Here is a 13,599-nt window from a genome sequence, read left to right on the forward strand (position 1 = left end):
GCAGGCCAGAATCAAAAGTTGTATCAGGAAATAGTTACCCAGGTCAGAGAGGCCTGGAAAGGCTAGAACTTTGATCACGGGCATTACAGTTGCTTAGATGTGCTCTAGAGTAAGAAATGTGGAGCAAGCAATTAAAAGATACATGTTTTAGGCATGAGTACAGTACTTGTTTACTTACATGGTTTGCTGAGCAGCCAGCAAGGTCCAAGGTTATTTTGGGCTCAACATGAGTAAGTGATCCAGGTATGAAAAATGAGGTAATGCATTCCAGGCTCATTAAAAACTCTTGGCTACAACACTGATTTTGACAAAGTGCCAACATAGCTTGACCTCAGCTCTGTGAAGGCCACTTTTTTTTTTAACACCCTCCCTATAACAACAAATCTTCTGCATCAGCCAAAATACGTGAATGTAAAGAACAGTGTTATTGGGAGAGTTGAACTCCCTGGACCTCCAGTGATAATCAAACTCTAAAAAAGAGGTCATTTTACAGTAAGTGACCTGCTAAATTCAGGTACCCCAAAACAACAGCCATTATTTCTTGACTTATTCATGGCATTATCAGTGTGGATGTAGCTCAGGTGAGGCTGACCTGATAACAGGGAGATGGCAAGCCCTGTAATTACTTCCCCATCCTGGATGCATAGGAAAAAAAGGTGGCAGGTGAATGTGCTGTCTTGTTGTGGCAGCCCATGTTTTTCCATTGTAAACAGTGTTAATGGTCATGGTTGATTTTGGCAGTTCCACTTTTGGGTATTTATCTTTCCCCTGCATAGAACTTGCCTTTCTTGGGGTAAAACCAGATCTGGGAGTTCTTCTAGGCAGTGGCAGTGGGCCTGATAATTTACACATTGGCAAAAGGCAATCACTTTGTCAATTACACAGGAAAGAAAGTTATTTTTACTGGTACTGTGTTGTCTCTCTCATACTCCTGTTACAAGCACTCACACCAAAGAGGTAGCAAATAATGCAAACTTTTTTCTGTACTTATTTATTCATTTTTTTTACTTCAATTTTCTTTGCTTATGCTCTCGCCTTCTGGGAATGTGTAAATTATCAGGCCTCACTGCCACAAATGCTTTCAGAAAATGAATTTGAAAGCCATATGCACAAACACATGAAGAAAGTGAATCATTTTGGATATTCTTAGGTAGTCATGCCAGAAGTCCTTCTCATCTAGAAAACAGAAGAAAACCCATAGGATACTCACTTAGCTGTCCAGTACATACTGAACATCCAACATCATCAGGAAAACTGAATGTGACTAAGCCACAAAATGTATTAAATAGCTTTAAAATAATTATGAATAACAAATTCAAGACACTTGCAGCATGCTCATGAATATGTCAAAAATTAAACAAAAGATGACAAAATTGAAACATGAATGTGACTTGTAAATTATTTCTTCTGTCCTAGTCATATTTTCTCGCTCACACGAACAAAGTGAATGTCACTGAAATGCAATAATCTTCAAATAATGTGTTTATTTATAATGGTTTAGGGAGCAAATATTAATGGCTTTGTTTCAAGTGTGATTTGGGACTATGTCAAATGTTTTCTTTTACAGAGTAGATATTAGATGCCAGGACCTTCTCTTCTGATAATAATTCCTGTTGCTGCTTTCTTGTTAATTGTGTGTCAGATGTGAAGTGGCTCTAGGTGATTTAAAACCATACCATGGGGCATGTGGGATGGTCCTTGTGTGTGCTGCAGACAAACCTTCCCTGCTGCAGCTCCTGAGCCACAGGGAGAATGCAAATACCCCATTTCATAGTGGGTTTGTGCCAGTTCTGCTGTGGAAAGCTCCAATTCAAACAGTGTTTATATGCAAGCTCAATATACCTGGAATTTAGGAACAAATGCCTTCTTGCTTTTAAAGCTTTTAGCAAAACATTAGCAGTGCTTTATAGTGTGATGCAAAGTACAGTGCCAAAACTCAGGATAACAAGTTTTTTTGAAAAACATTGAGCCTTGAACTAGTTTCTTTATTTGTTAAAAAGTAAGAACAGAATGAAGGAACAAAAGAAAAGACAAATAGCTCACATGCAAATATGTTTGATGGTAGCTCAGCCACATCCCTCTTTGGCCATTGGTTGGGCCAGGCCTGGGGATCCCTTCATTCAGAGGTTAATCTTTTAATATGTATGCCAAAGTATAGTAAATTGAGGGAACATTTCTGTTTCCTTCAGTACCTTTTTAAAGAACTCAGCGACTGCTGAGGCAGCCCGTGGCTAAGGATCTGTCCGTCCCATCCAGGTCGTGTGCCAGAAAACTCCCTGCAGGCATCAGGAGGACATCAAAGCTTGAGCGGGGTTTGTAAATAAGGCAGGGCGGCGTGGCCAGAGCTGGCAGCCGGCGCTGGAGCCCTCGGAGCTCATCCCACGCTCCCGCCGAGCCGCTCATCTCTGTTTGGATGAGTAATGGAGCGGCTGGGGGAGGGGATGTGTAAGCGCCGAGCAAACGCTCGGTGCTCGTTTTGTGTCAGACTGACATCCACACCACGTTGGGACTCCAGCGACGTGGTGTGCAGTCACATGCTGTAGCATTCATGAGTACTGATATAAATCAGGCAGATGTTTGTCGGCTGGAATGGGTAATCATTTCTTTCTCTCTTTGTTTGATTTTGCATGTTAGCCTCAGATGACAATTTCAGAATTGCTTTCTGCAGTATTGTTCAATAAGCAGAATGTGCTTCGCTGGAGATAAATGGAGATATTTCTGTAGGGAGATATATGTATTTTTAGATAGACACAAATATGGACTTACTCCCATATGCACGTGCATATATATATACTCATACACATATAGATTTATTTTTTTTACCTTACACCAGTGTTGGGGGAAGAAAAAGGATCTTTTTATTTTAAACCCAAAGGTTTTCTTTTTCTCTGAACAGACCAAATAAGAAAGTGCTACTCAAACTATAAAATCCAATTAGCACCCTTTATTGTGTTTGCAAACTAATTAAAATGTAAAATGTCCTGAAACCACTGGCTTACTGTGTAACAAATGAAAGATTAGAAACAATTAGAAGACACTCAAGAGGTTTGTGATGTTTAGATTTCTGACATTGTTCTAGTCTTCCCTTTAAGTAAGGAAAACAATGGTTACCTAAAAATTAAAGGTTTGAAGGAAATTATCTTCTTCGGTACAGTCATTAGTTAATGATTGTTTGTCATTTTAAATGTTGCCATAGTAGTCCAAGGCTGATTTTTAAATCTGAAAGCAGAGGGGACATGTAATAATGAGCAAACATCTGCTTCATCTATTATTTCTATCTATTATTTCTATATATGATCATAATTTATGTTGTAATAGCACTATTGAAAGATGAGTGTGATATTTTTTATGATGATCCATATCCCATTCCTCGTGTGGCTCAGCACAGCTAGGATTTAGTCACTGTGTTATTTCAGAGCTGTTTTATCTTAAGAATTGGACAAAACTGAAAGTGATTCACATTAATTTGTATGTGTGGTATGTAACCCTTATGAAACAATCAATCACTTATTTCAGTACTTGTCAACTTCCAGAACTAGTTGTTAAGGGGTTTTTTTGATCCCTTTCAAGACTCAGGGGTAATTTTTTAATTTTTTTCTTAAACTTTTTTAGAAAAACTTTGACAAGACTGACAGGATATATAAACATTTCTTGGAGCTGTAAGGAATTTCAATATTTCAGAGCATTTCCAGTGCCAGATGTTTCCCAAAGTTGGAAATAGCAGTTAGTACTCTTGCTTGAAGATTAGACATAAAGGCAGCAGGGTGATTAAAATTGCCTGTTAATATTAAATTTTGTTCTTTTTTGTACCAGAGAAAAATATTTGTGCTTTCTCTCTGATTCCTTGGGAGACCAGTATTTGACTTAATATTAATTAGTTATGTGAAAGTAGAATAGATTAGCCTTGGGGGATATTCTATAGAAATGTATAGTGTGTCAAGATGTAACCACAGAGGATGGGAATCTCATAATAAGCATTTACTGTAGACAGATGTGTACATTTCTGTGAGTGATTGTAGTGGAATTATTTACTATGCTTTTGGCTGTTAAGAATCCACTGTGTATGACAATGTGCTCAAAGTGTTCTCCATTAATTTTCAGCGCCAAATCTTAAAGGCAGACCGCGCAAAAAGAAGCCATGCCCACAGAGAAGAGATTCATTAAATGGCATTAAGGATTCCAACAATAATTCTGAAAGCAAAGCTGTTGCCAAGGTAAATCACTTAATAATACTCTTTTCGGCACTCTCCTCTGTTTTAGGTACAACCCTGCCTTTGTTTCCCAGCATGCGGTTTCACATTTAGAGTGTAACTTATTTTCTTGAGGAGGTAAACTTAATTTTTTTCAATAGTTTTATTTTTCACTTTAAATCATGCCTGTGTTCAAAGTTACCAGCAATTATAATCACGTAACAACCTAATGCTATCAGCTTGTTGGTAACTGGTAGTGCTTAAGCTTTCTTGGCATCTAGTGTTAGTTTTCACATTCTGTGACACACAAACATAGTGTGTGACAGTATCTAGGAATTAAAAATAAACCTGGGAGCAGCTCACCCTGTTACAATGTACTTCTAAATATAAGTTTGAAGATAAACAGACTGTGAAATAAGAGCTGCCTCAGTAATGGTTTCTAAGAAGCAAACACAAAAGGCATTACCCTGATGTTAAGATCTCGACATTTTTTAATTGGAAAAAAAAATAAAAGATAAAGGCAGGAACTCAATATGAAAGCTTAAAAAAAATCTGGACTGTTTCTTTAATACTTACTGCTGAGCTGCATGTTCCATGGTTTGCTGAATAGAGCATGCATTTACAGTGCTGCAGTGCTTAGCCCATACTGCAAGTAAAAATGGGATCACTGATTAGTGTTTATAGACTTAATCTCTAAGATATTTGTGGGTTTGTGTCCTTTCCTTAAAATATTTTAAAATGGAGTTTCTGTAGTATAAATTGCATCCTATTTTGTATGTTGTCTGAGTGGTTTTAGACAGGAATTTAGTTTTCTCTTAAAAAAAAGAGCAGCACAAATGGCTCCTTTCAAGATGATTTAATTAGAAACTCTAAGGTGCAAAGATGGAAAATTACTTGAAGCAATAGTTGATTTTTATTTGACAGAACTTTGTCACTTATACTTTCAAGCTAAACAGGTAAAGAGATTTAAATATACTCTTTAGCTGTTTAGCTTAAAACTATAAGTGACTTTTTACACCAACTCCTCCCAAATCTATTGTTTCAATAAATTAGATGGATGTGTATCTGAAAAACACTTGCATTGTTGTGACCATCTCTTCAGGAAATACAGTGGATCTATAGATCCATTTGCGTTGGTATTGTTGTACACAGTGAATGTCCTGGGAGATTAGGAGGTTAAAGAGGTCAAGTAGGAGTGTTCTGCTCTCAGTTTCTCACAGGAAGGCAAATTAAATTCCACCTCCTCCTCCTCCTCTCTAGGAGTTCAGTTAAAATTGTGCCTTCTGTTGATGACGATAAAGGAGGCTGAAGTTCATGATGAAACTCTGCCCTTAAGTCATTGTTTCTCTTCTTTTTGGGCCGTCTTGTGCTCAGTTGGAGTCTGTACTATCGTATTAGACAGCCATGGTAAGAGGTGATGGAGCCTGGTGTGTTGAGTTGCAGGGTCCTGCCAGATGCTATAGAGTTTGTCTGAATGTTTTCTCTGTGAAAGAATGCGCAAAATCCCTTGTGTGAAAATGTCTCAATTTGCCTCAATTCCCCCTCCCCCCAAGCCATTTTTCATATCAAAATATCCACATTGCATTGTGGCATGGACCATATTGTCAAAGCACCCCAGACTGTCGCACAAGTAGCTCTGCCTCTTCAGCACCTGATATATAGGTATTAGGTAATTAAAAACAACAATAACACTTCATACCAAATTGTTTATCCTCTCTGTTTATCTTTGGGTTCACTACTAGTCAGATGGGAGGATATTTCAGATAAGAAGTAATTCCACCTATTTATCTAGTCATACTGTGCTCATCATTGTGCAGATATTAATAGCATTAATTATCTTGGCCAGCTTAATTTCATTATAAATAATAGACATGCTCATGATATAATGTCCTTGCACATAGTCACTGACTTCACTGTGGCTCTTCACATCAATCTGTGTCTCAGGGCTGTGGATACACTTCCCTGAGAGGGGGACAGTGAATCAAACCCTCCACAGCAGATGTACTGCACTTTGTGCAGACCCTGCCTCTGCCTTACTGGGGACAAAGGAAAAGGGTATTTGAAGAAGGGGAGAAATAGAGATCCACCTACCATCTTCTCATTGCTGGAAACTGTTAGGATGTGGTCATCTGCAGCTCCATGTTGGAGTTCACCATTGATTATCCTCTGTGAGTGCTCCGTATCTGACTAATGCTGACAATGGGTCCATGGAGAGCAAGATTGAACACTGCTCATGTAAATGGGATTAATCCACTTCAGTCAGATGCTGAAGCATTTAGCAGTCCTGGCCATATTCTTGTTGCAGATAAAATCCCTTCTGACCAGAAGTTGTGCAGCTTGCATTGTCAGATCCTGTCACTCAGTGTCTGCAGCAGCCTCATTTCTCACTGGTGGGGTGATGGCTCTGATGGAGTTGCAGTGGCTGAATGGTTTGGGTTGGGAAATGGCAGAAAGGGCATTCCAAAGGCTGTGGTTTTGAGCCTGTCAAGACCAATGCAAGCTGCACAGTTGTCATGGCTTGCTGAATTTCATGTTCTCTACTGCCAGTGACTAGAAAACTTAATTCTTAAAACCAGCTTCTCATCAGGCATGTTTGTCTTGAGCTATCAGCAGATTGTTGTGAGGGTTTCACAGTTAACCTGACAAGGAAAAGTGGCTGGTTGGGTAGGAGCATTTCTGGGTCAATTCCAGTGTAGGTGACTTGTTAGAAATAGAGTGATGGGTCACAGGTAGTGTGGTCCTGGAGCTGCAGGTGCTGCCAGGGAAGGGTGACTCTTTTGTGTGCCACTTCTTGCTTTTGCTCTCTGTATCTCTTTGGTGGTCACTGCATCAATTTTAGTGCCTCCTGGGGAAGATGCCAGGGGAGTTCCCTCCACGGCTGGGAAAGGAATACAAGGCCATCTACTCCAGCAGGATCAGCTCTCCTGGAGAGGGATATATCAAGATCTTCCCTTGAAACACTCCTAGGACTCTGGAGGCTTTCATACTTGATGTGTCATCAGTACTGGACAGGCTTTTGGAACTTGGGGGCTCCAGCAGATGACCCTCATTGTACCTGCTTCATGCTCCCAGAGAATGTTCCCAATTCAAAGTGTGTTCTAATGCTTCTTAAAAATGGCTGATGTGACCATTTTGAGGAACTGAAGGGATTAACTTGTTAAACATGGAAATTGTCCCCAAATGGATCTATTAATTACATCTCCTAGTGCAATTGCTGAAGTAAACCTCTCACTTCATTTGTACGACAGGATCTGGGAAATGAGTTTAAAAGTTGCCAGGATATGCTTTTCCTGTGGCAACAGGTGGCCTGGCATGCTCTCAGACCTGGAGATTTATTCCAAGTGCCTCGACCATTATCTGATGGAAACTGTAAAGTGCAGATCTGCTGTGGTCTGTGTTGTGTGTGACCTCTGGCAGGAGAAGACAAACACGCAGTTGTACCCGTGAGTGTTCACTGACCATTTGGTCATGGATCATCCACCTCTGATGGAACACACAGCAGGAGATGGTCAGATGTTCCAGACCCCATCTCAGTACACCTCCCTCTTATCCAGCTTAACCCAGCTGTGGCACCGGGTTTGTGTTTTGAAAGAGAAGGGCAGTTTGTGGTGCTTGGAGCAAATCTGATATCATTCTCACTGATTTTGATATGTTTATGCTGGATTTACACTGGTGTTGCCCAGAATGGCATTTGACCCTCTTTGTTCTCATTAATCATTGGTCATGGCATTCATCCATATTGCCTGTCAGATGGTGGGGAGGTTCCAGAAGTGAGGTTTGGACCTCAAATGCTGAGCAGATGAAGCATTGTAGCCTTCACCAAAGCTTTGTTGAACCCAATACTGATTGGAGTCAGCCCATTGCATTTTGACACCTCTGATTTCCACAGGGGCTTTGACCTTGCTTCTCTGTAGACATAGAGAGGAAGGTTGTGTGTACCATGGGTTTTTCCCACTCCTGGTAGCTTTCTTAACATTACTTTGCCTTTGTCTCCTTTAGGGTAGTATCCCTTGCCATTAGTTTGCTTGCACAGCTGTGAGCTTTGATTTCACTTAGAGTTCATGCCCAGGTTGTCTTTGTAAACATAGTTCTGAATTGTCTGGTTTGGAAAACAATCCAAGCAAGTGGGTGAGAAAACTGAAATATTGTTCCCAGGTCCAGTGAATTTGTTCCAAATTTGCAGCTCCAATTAAAAGTCCTAGAATTACTGAAGTCATGCATTCCTTTTGAGAGTGTTAACCCAGTCTTTGGTGAAGCACTGAAACGTATGACAGTGTAATCTAAACTTTGGAAGCTGCTAAATAATTTTTGTGAGATGCCAAAGTACAAAAAGTCAAGGAATTACAGTGCTGACCTGAAAAGTGGATGAGGAAGTCCAAAGTTCATTTAATAGGAAAAAAAACAGTTCAGCTCCTCTGAGCTTTGGATGAAACCAATGATCTTCACGAAAGTTTAATCAACAAGCATATCTATTAATCTAAAACACAAAGGACGGTGTCTTGTGCTGTAGGAAGACAGCATCTCTTTGAACTGTGCAATTGGAGAGTATCAAGCAGTACACTGGACATACTTCAGCAGCAAGTGATCAAGAAAAACCCCACAGGAAGCCCATTTCCCAGTCCCTGCTGCATTGCCTGGGAGGAGTGAGCCTGTACCCTGCAGTAGCCAATATTGGAGGTTTTTCAGCAACATCAGTTGCCATGGAAAACTGTGACCACTTGTCCACTCTGCTTAGGAGGTACCATTGCTTTGTCCAGCATCTGTGGAAAACTCTGGAGCAGATCACCTGAACTCAGTACTCTCTGCAAAGTTAATACCTGGAGCAGTTTAAAGATTTTGCTTTCCCTGAGCCTGAAATGCCAGAGTATCTTTTATTAAGATAATATAAGCATATTGTGGTTGTGGTCTTTCCAGTGATATTTGTTTACAAGCACTTACATAATGCTCTTCATAGCAGTTGCTTCCAAATTGTCCACAATATCCAGAAAGCAGCTGGTTTAGAAGTGACAGTTCTGAAGGAGGGTCCATGGGTTGCTTGAGCAAGAACTCCTGCCTTCCTGCACAGCAGGATGCCCCACTCTCCTCTGGTATCCTCCTAAAATACCAAGTGATGGCTCTTAGAGCCTCCCTGCTCCCTCTGGGAGCACAAAAGGACCTGTCTTGGATGGGCTGGAACTACTGGAATTACTGGAAGGCTCCTGACAGCACTCAGAAGCATTGATGGGACAGTGCAAATCCGAAATACATGTAACCATCTCCACTATCTTGTATCAGAGAACTTCCAGTATTCCATTGGAAATTTATTGATCCCATGGTCCCAATGTCTTGGTGATGTACAGCTTTTAAACATCAGGTTCTTAAGTGAACACTCGATTTGTAATTTGCTTCATTCAGTGAGAGGATTATCTTCAAGAGGGAGTGCAGAATTAAACCAGCCTCACTGGGTATTTTTCCTCATGTATGAATACTGAGGAGAGGTGAAGTGGTTCCAATTTATTGATTTCCTGACTGGCACACATCTGCTGGGCAGTCCAGTGGGACACCTGGAGCTCTGGGACTCACGGGCATTGGGGATGCCAGTGTCTACCAGGAAAGTGTCCAGCTACCAGCCTCTCCCCTCTGCTAAATGCTTAGGATGCTCAAATAGACTTGACCTGAGTCCATGCTACAGCAGAACCTCCACTCTGTGCTGGGGGCTCTGCCTGGATAAAGCTTGCCATGGTTTGCATCTATTTTGGTGGGCCAAAGGAGAGAAGAATGTGTCATTTCAGAGCTGGCTGCTGAGCATTCCTGGAAGGGGCTGAGCACCCTCAGCTCCAAGGGTTGTCTACAGGAGTTGACAATGCTCAGTGTCAATCCTGGAACAAGGGTTATTATTAGACTTGCTAATGGCAAGTGTATGTGAGAGATAGAAGCTGTGACATAGCAATGTATAGTCATAAAAATGCAGATCTGGAGAGCATTACCAGTGAGTTATAATGATTTAAAGATGTGGCTGTTTAAAAATGTTGTGACTAAGATTCAGAACAAGACATTTTAGCTCTATAAATAGCTTCCTTTGTTTCCCCTCAAATACAGTCGCATGGTTTGGCCTTCATTTTTTTAAACAATCCATTCTGCTAGGAGAGGGTATTTGTTCCTTAAGTGAAAATTAAAGATTACCCAGATCTGATATGACATCTTTTCTTTTCCCAGGTAAAATGTGAGGCTAAGTCAGCTTTGCCCAAACCCAAGAGTAACAACAGCAACTGTAAGAAAGGCTCAAGTGAGGATAAATCAAAGATTGCCATAGGTGAAGAATGCAGAGCTGATGAGCAGGCTTTCCTTGTGGCTCTTTATAAATATATGAAAGAAAGGAAAACACCAATTGAACGAATACCCTATTTAGGTTTTAAGCAGAGTAAGTATCCTTTTTCTCACTTTTTTGTTGACATTTTAGAATGGTTTGGCTTCTCTGGAGAAAGCAATTGCACACAAAGCCTATTTTAAAGCCTTATGGATGGGGAGGGACCATGTTTATCTCTACACATTTTCCAGTCCAGGCATTTCACTGTCTTATGCCTAGATTTGCATCTCTTCCTTCTGGGGTAGTTGCTGCCGGATATTTATAGGTTTAAATCCGCTGATTATGACTAGAAATAGGCATGTTGAAAACTCTCTAGTTTTCTGTTTTGTAAATCTGCAGTGTCTGTAATGCCTTTCTTCTGAGTTAATAATATGACGTATCTTTATTGTGCCCAGATGTTCTTTATGAAAGGACAAATAATAAAGGAAGACATTTAAAGGTGGTCAAGAAAGGCACAAAAGGGATCATATTTTTAAGCCCCAAAATGTGTTTCTAGTTAATAAATTACTGACTTTGGAGAATAAAACCAGACTGTATCTGCTTAATACAGAATGCAGTCTTGAGAATTGCTTTGCCATGTACAGTTTGTAGTGCCACAATCTGTAAATTATTGTATGTGGAGAAGATACAGTTGAAACTGAATTTTGCATAAATATTGCAGCACAATGTAGACCTTTCACAGTTTCCAACAAAAGCTGTAAATGGGGGAATTTCTCCTCCTTATCTATAGATTGAATGATGCTTTATTTCCTTAAAGGGAAAACGCCATGTATTGAAATATTATTTACTCTAATTTATCTCCTAGATTAAAACCATGTGTTATTTTGATGAAGAATGTCAAACCTGTATGTTTTACATAACAATTTACATACCTAATAGCAATTGGCACTGATTGCAACAGGCCTCCAGCAGCCATTATAAACTTATATAACTCAGAATGATTACAGTGTTTGTCTGAAAACTGGCTGCTTGAAATGGGAGTAAAATTAATGTACTATGAACAGCTTCGTTGCATTATGCATTGATTCAGATTAAATCAAGGCCTAAGCAAAGCTCTTGATAGCTTTGAAGCTGTACAAGGTTCAATGAGGCTTTCAGAACATTTTGTGTTGAAGAAATTTTTTATTTCTCCCCCACCCCCCCATATTATTCTGCATTCCATCAAGCATGGAGACAGGGTGGGCTCAAAAGACAAGCTAAAATATTATTTCTAAAGTTGCCCACTGGGGGTAGGGCCTGCTGCTAACATTTAGCTGAAATACATTGAAACTTGCCTGACATTCATTATGAGGAGGGACCTGATCTGGCAAGTACTTAAATACCAAAAGTATGCTGAGAAGAGCAGAAATGTTTGCAGGATGGGGCTCTGTATTTGTCCAGCAAGGCTTGTGCAAACATTGCCAATATAAATAGGTTGTTGGGAAAAGGCAGAACATACAGTACAGCAGAGCATCCCCCCATGGAGAAGGAGATCCCATTCTCCATAGTCTGCAGCGTTACTGCTGACCTCAAGTATTTGTAGTGTGTCTGTGGGGAATCACTGTTGGTGGAATTGTGCACACACCTTTGATAGGACTGACATGGATTTTTCTTCTAACAATTAAATTAGCTAAAATAAAAATTTAAATTAAAATTAAATTAAATAAAATAGACACCAGCAAGCAGTGACCCCATGGGACAGGGGGCCAGGATGAAAAGCACGTGAGAGGAGAGTAGTTCTGCAGGAAATAACAACTCTCTCCCAACACATCTTTTGAATTGAGTTGCCTCTGTGCCCTGACCCCACAGGCACAGGCAAGGCACAACCAGCCACAGCACAATTATTCCAGTAATGCTCATTCGTGCTCCATCTGGGTTCATTCACGCAGGCCCGCTAGAACGCAGCTTATTGTTCATTGATTATGGAGCCCATTATCTGAGCTGCAGTAAATATTGCATATTGTCTAATCAATAGGCCTGCTCTGTGAGCCAGTGTGTGGGGCTTGCTTGCTTGCTAATGAAACCGGTATTAAACAAATAATTAAAAGTAACATTCTTCCCAGTGAGTAATTTTGATTATCAAAGTTATGAAAACATGCTATAGTCATTATACCGTGTTTCTTATCAGCAAAGTCAAATGAGCCCATTACCTTTGTCTCAGTGTATTTTTCCAGTCCTGTTAAGGAATTTCTAAGTGTGTTCTCTTATATGTAATTAAAAATATATATAGTATGGGCTAATATTTACTCTTCAGATTATGTAAATACCTCTTTGGAAAATGTTTCACAGGAGCTTTTTCAGGGACTGTGAGCTTTTTTTTCTCTATTTTTCTTTTTTTAAAACTGTTTAATTTACATTTCTTTGAAATATGTTGGCTAATGCAATGCTTATCTAAATACTTATTGTCCCTCTAACAGTTAACCTTTGGACTATGTTTCAAGCTGCTCAAAAACTGGGAGGATATGAAACAGTAAGTGTTTAAGTAACTTAAATGAAATAATTGTGCAATCTAACTTTTCCCTGTTAGAAAAAAAAATGTGAAAGCAAACAATCATTTGCTGCATTTTAGACTAGCTGTACTCATTGTGGGTTTATTGGGCCATTTTTGGAAATGGTCCCAATTAGTTCCAGATCTGGCAAAATTGTAAACTTGTCGTAAAAACTCCAAGTGGAAAACATATGTAACTCTTCTCTGTCAAGGAAATTAGTTAGGTCTGTAATTTTTTCCCATGTTGAGAAAGGGCTATTATTGTACAACAAGCCAAGATTGCATAAAAGAAATTTCACTTGGCAACATCCCTGACATCTGTTCATGTCTAATATGGGAAATGTATTAAAGGCTTTCAAAAGTAATCAGCATTGTCCATTAAGGAATAGTATGCTGCAGAATCTTCTCTTATTCCAAGTGTAAAAGATCTTTATTAGACAAGGGTCAGTATCACATAAACAGGAAGTTATCAAAGTAATTCAGAAAAGTCTCTGACACTTTTTATCAGCTAACCATATCTGACAAGAGCAGTTTATTTTTAGCTCACAGGAAAATTTGATGGCCACGGATGTTACAGCATGTATTTTGAACCAATA

The 13,599-nt window shown here is 39.7% G+C and overlaps 1 protein-coding gene across 2 annotated transcripts in view; it reads left to right on the forward strand.

The window, feature by feature from the left end:
* The window catches only part of ARID5B (AT-rich interaction domain 5B), a 113,290-nt gene that overhangs the window by 74,002 nt on the left and 25,689 nt on the right, over positions 1-13,599 (forward strand). For both annotated transcript variants that reach the window (XM_059477343.1, XM_059477342.1), the window contains 3 exons: positions 4,102-4,214; positions 10,386-10,590; positions 12,933-12,985. In XM_059477343.1, the coding sequence (XP_059333326.1) occupies positions 4,102-4,214; positions 10,386-10,590; positions 12,933-12,985 (371 nt within the window). The remainder of the gene's footprint in view (positions 1-4,101; positions 4,215-10,385; positions 10,591-12,932; positions 12,986-13,599) is intronic.

The sequence above is a fragment of the Ammospiza nelsoni genome, chromosome 8, assembly GCF_027579445.1.
Source record: "Ammospiza nelsoni isolate bAmmNel1 chromosome 8, bAmmNel1.pri, whole genome shotgun sequence".
Lineage (NCBI taxonomy): Eukaryota > Metazoa > Chordata > Aves > Passeriformes > Passerellidae > Ammospiza > Ammospiza nelsoni.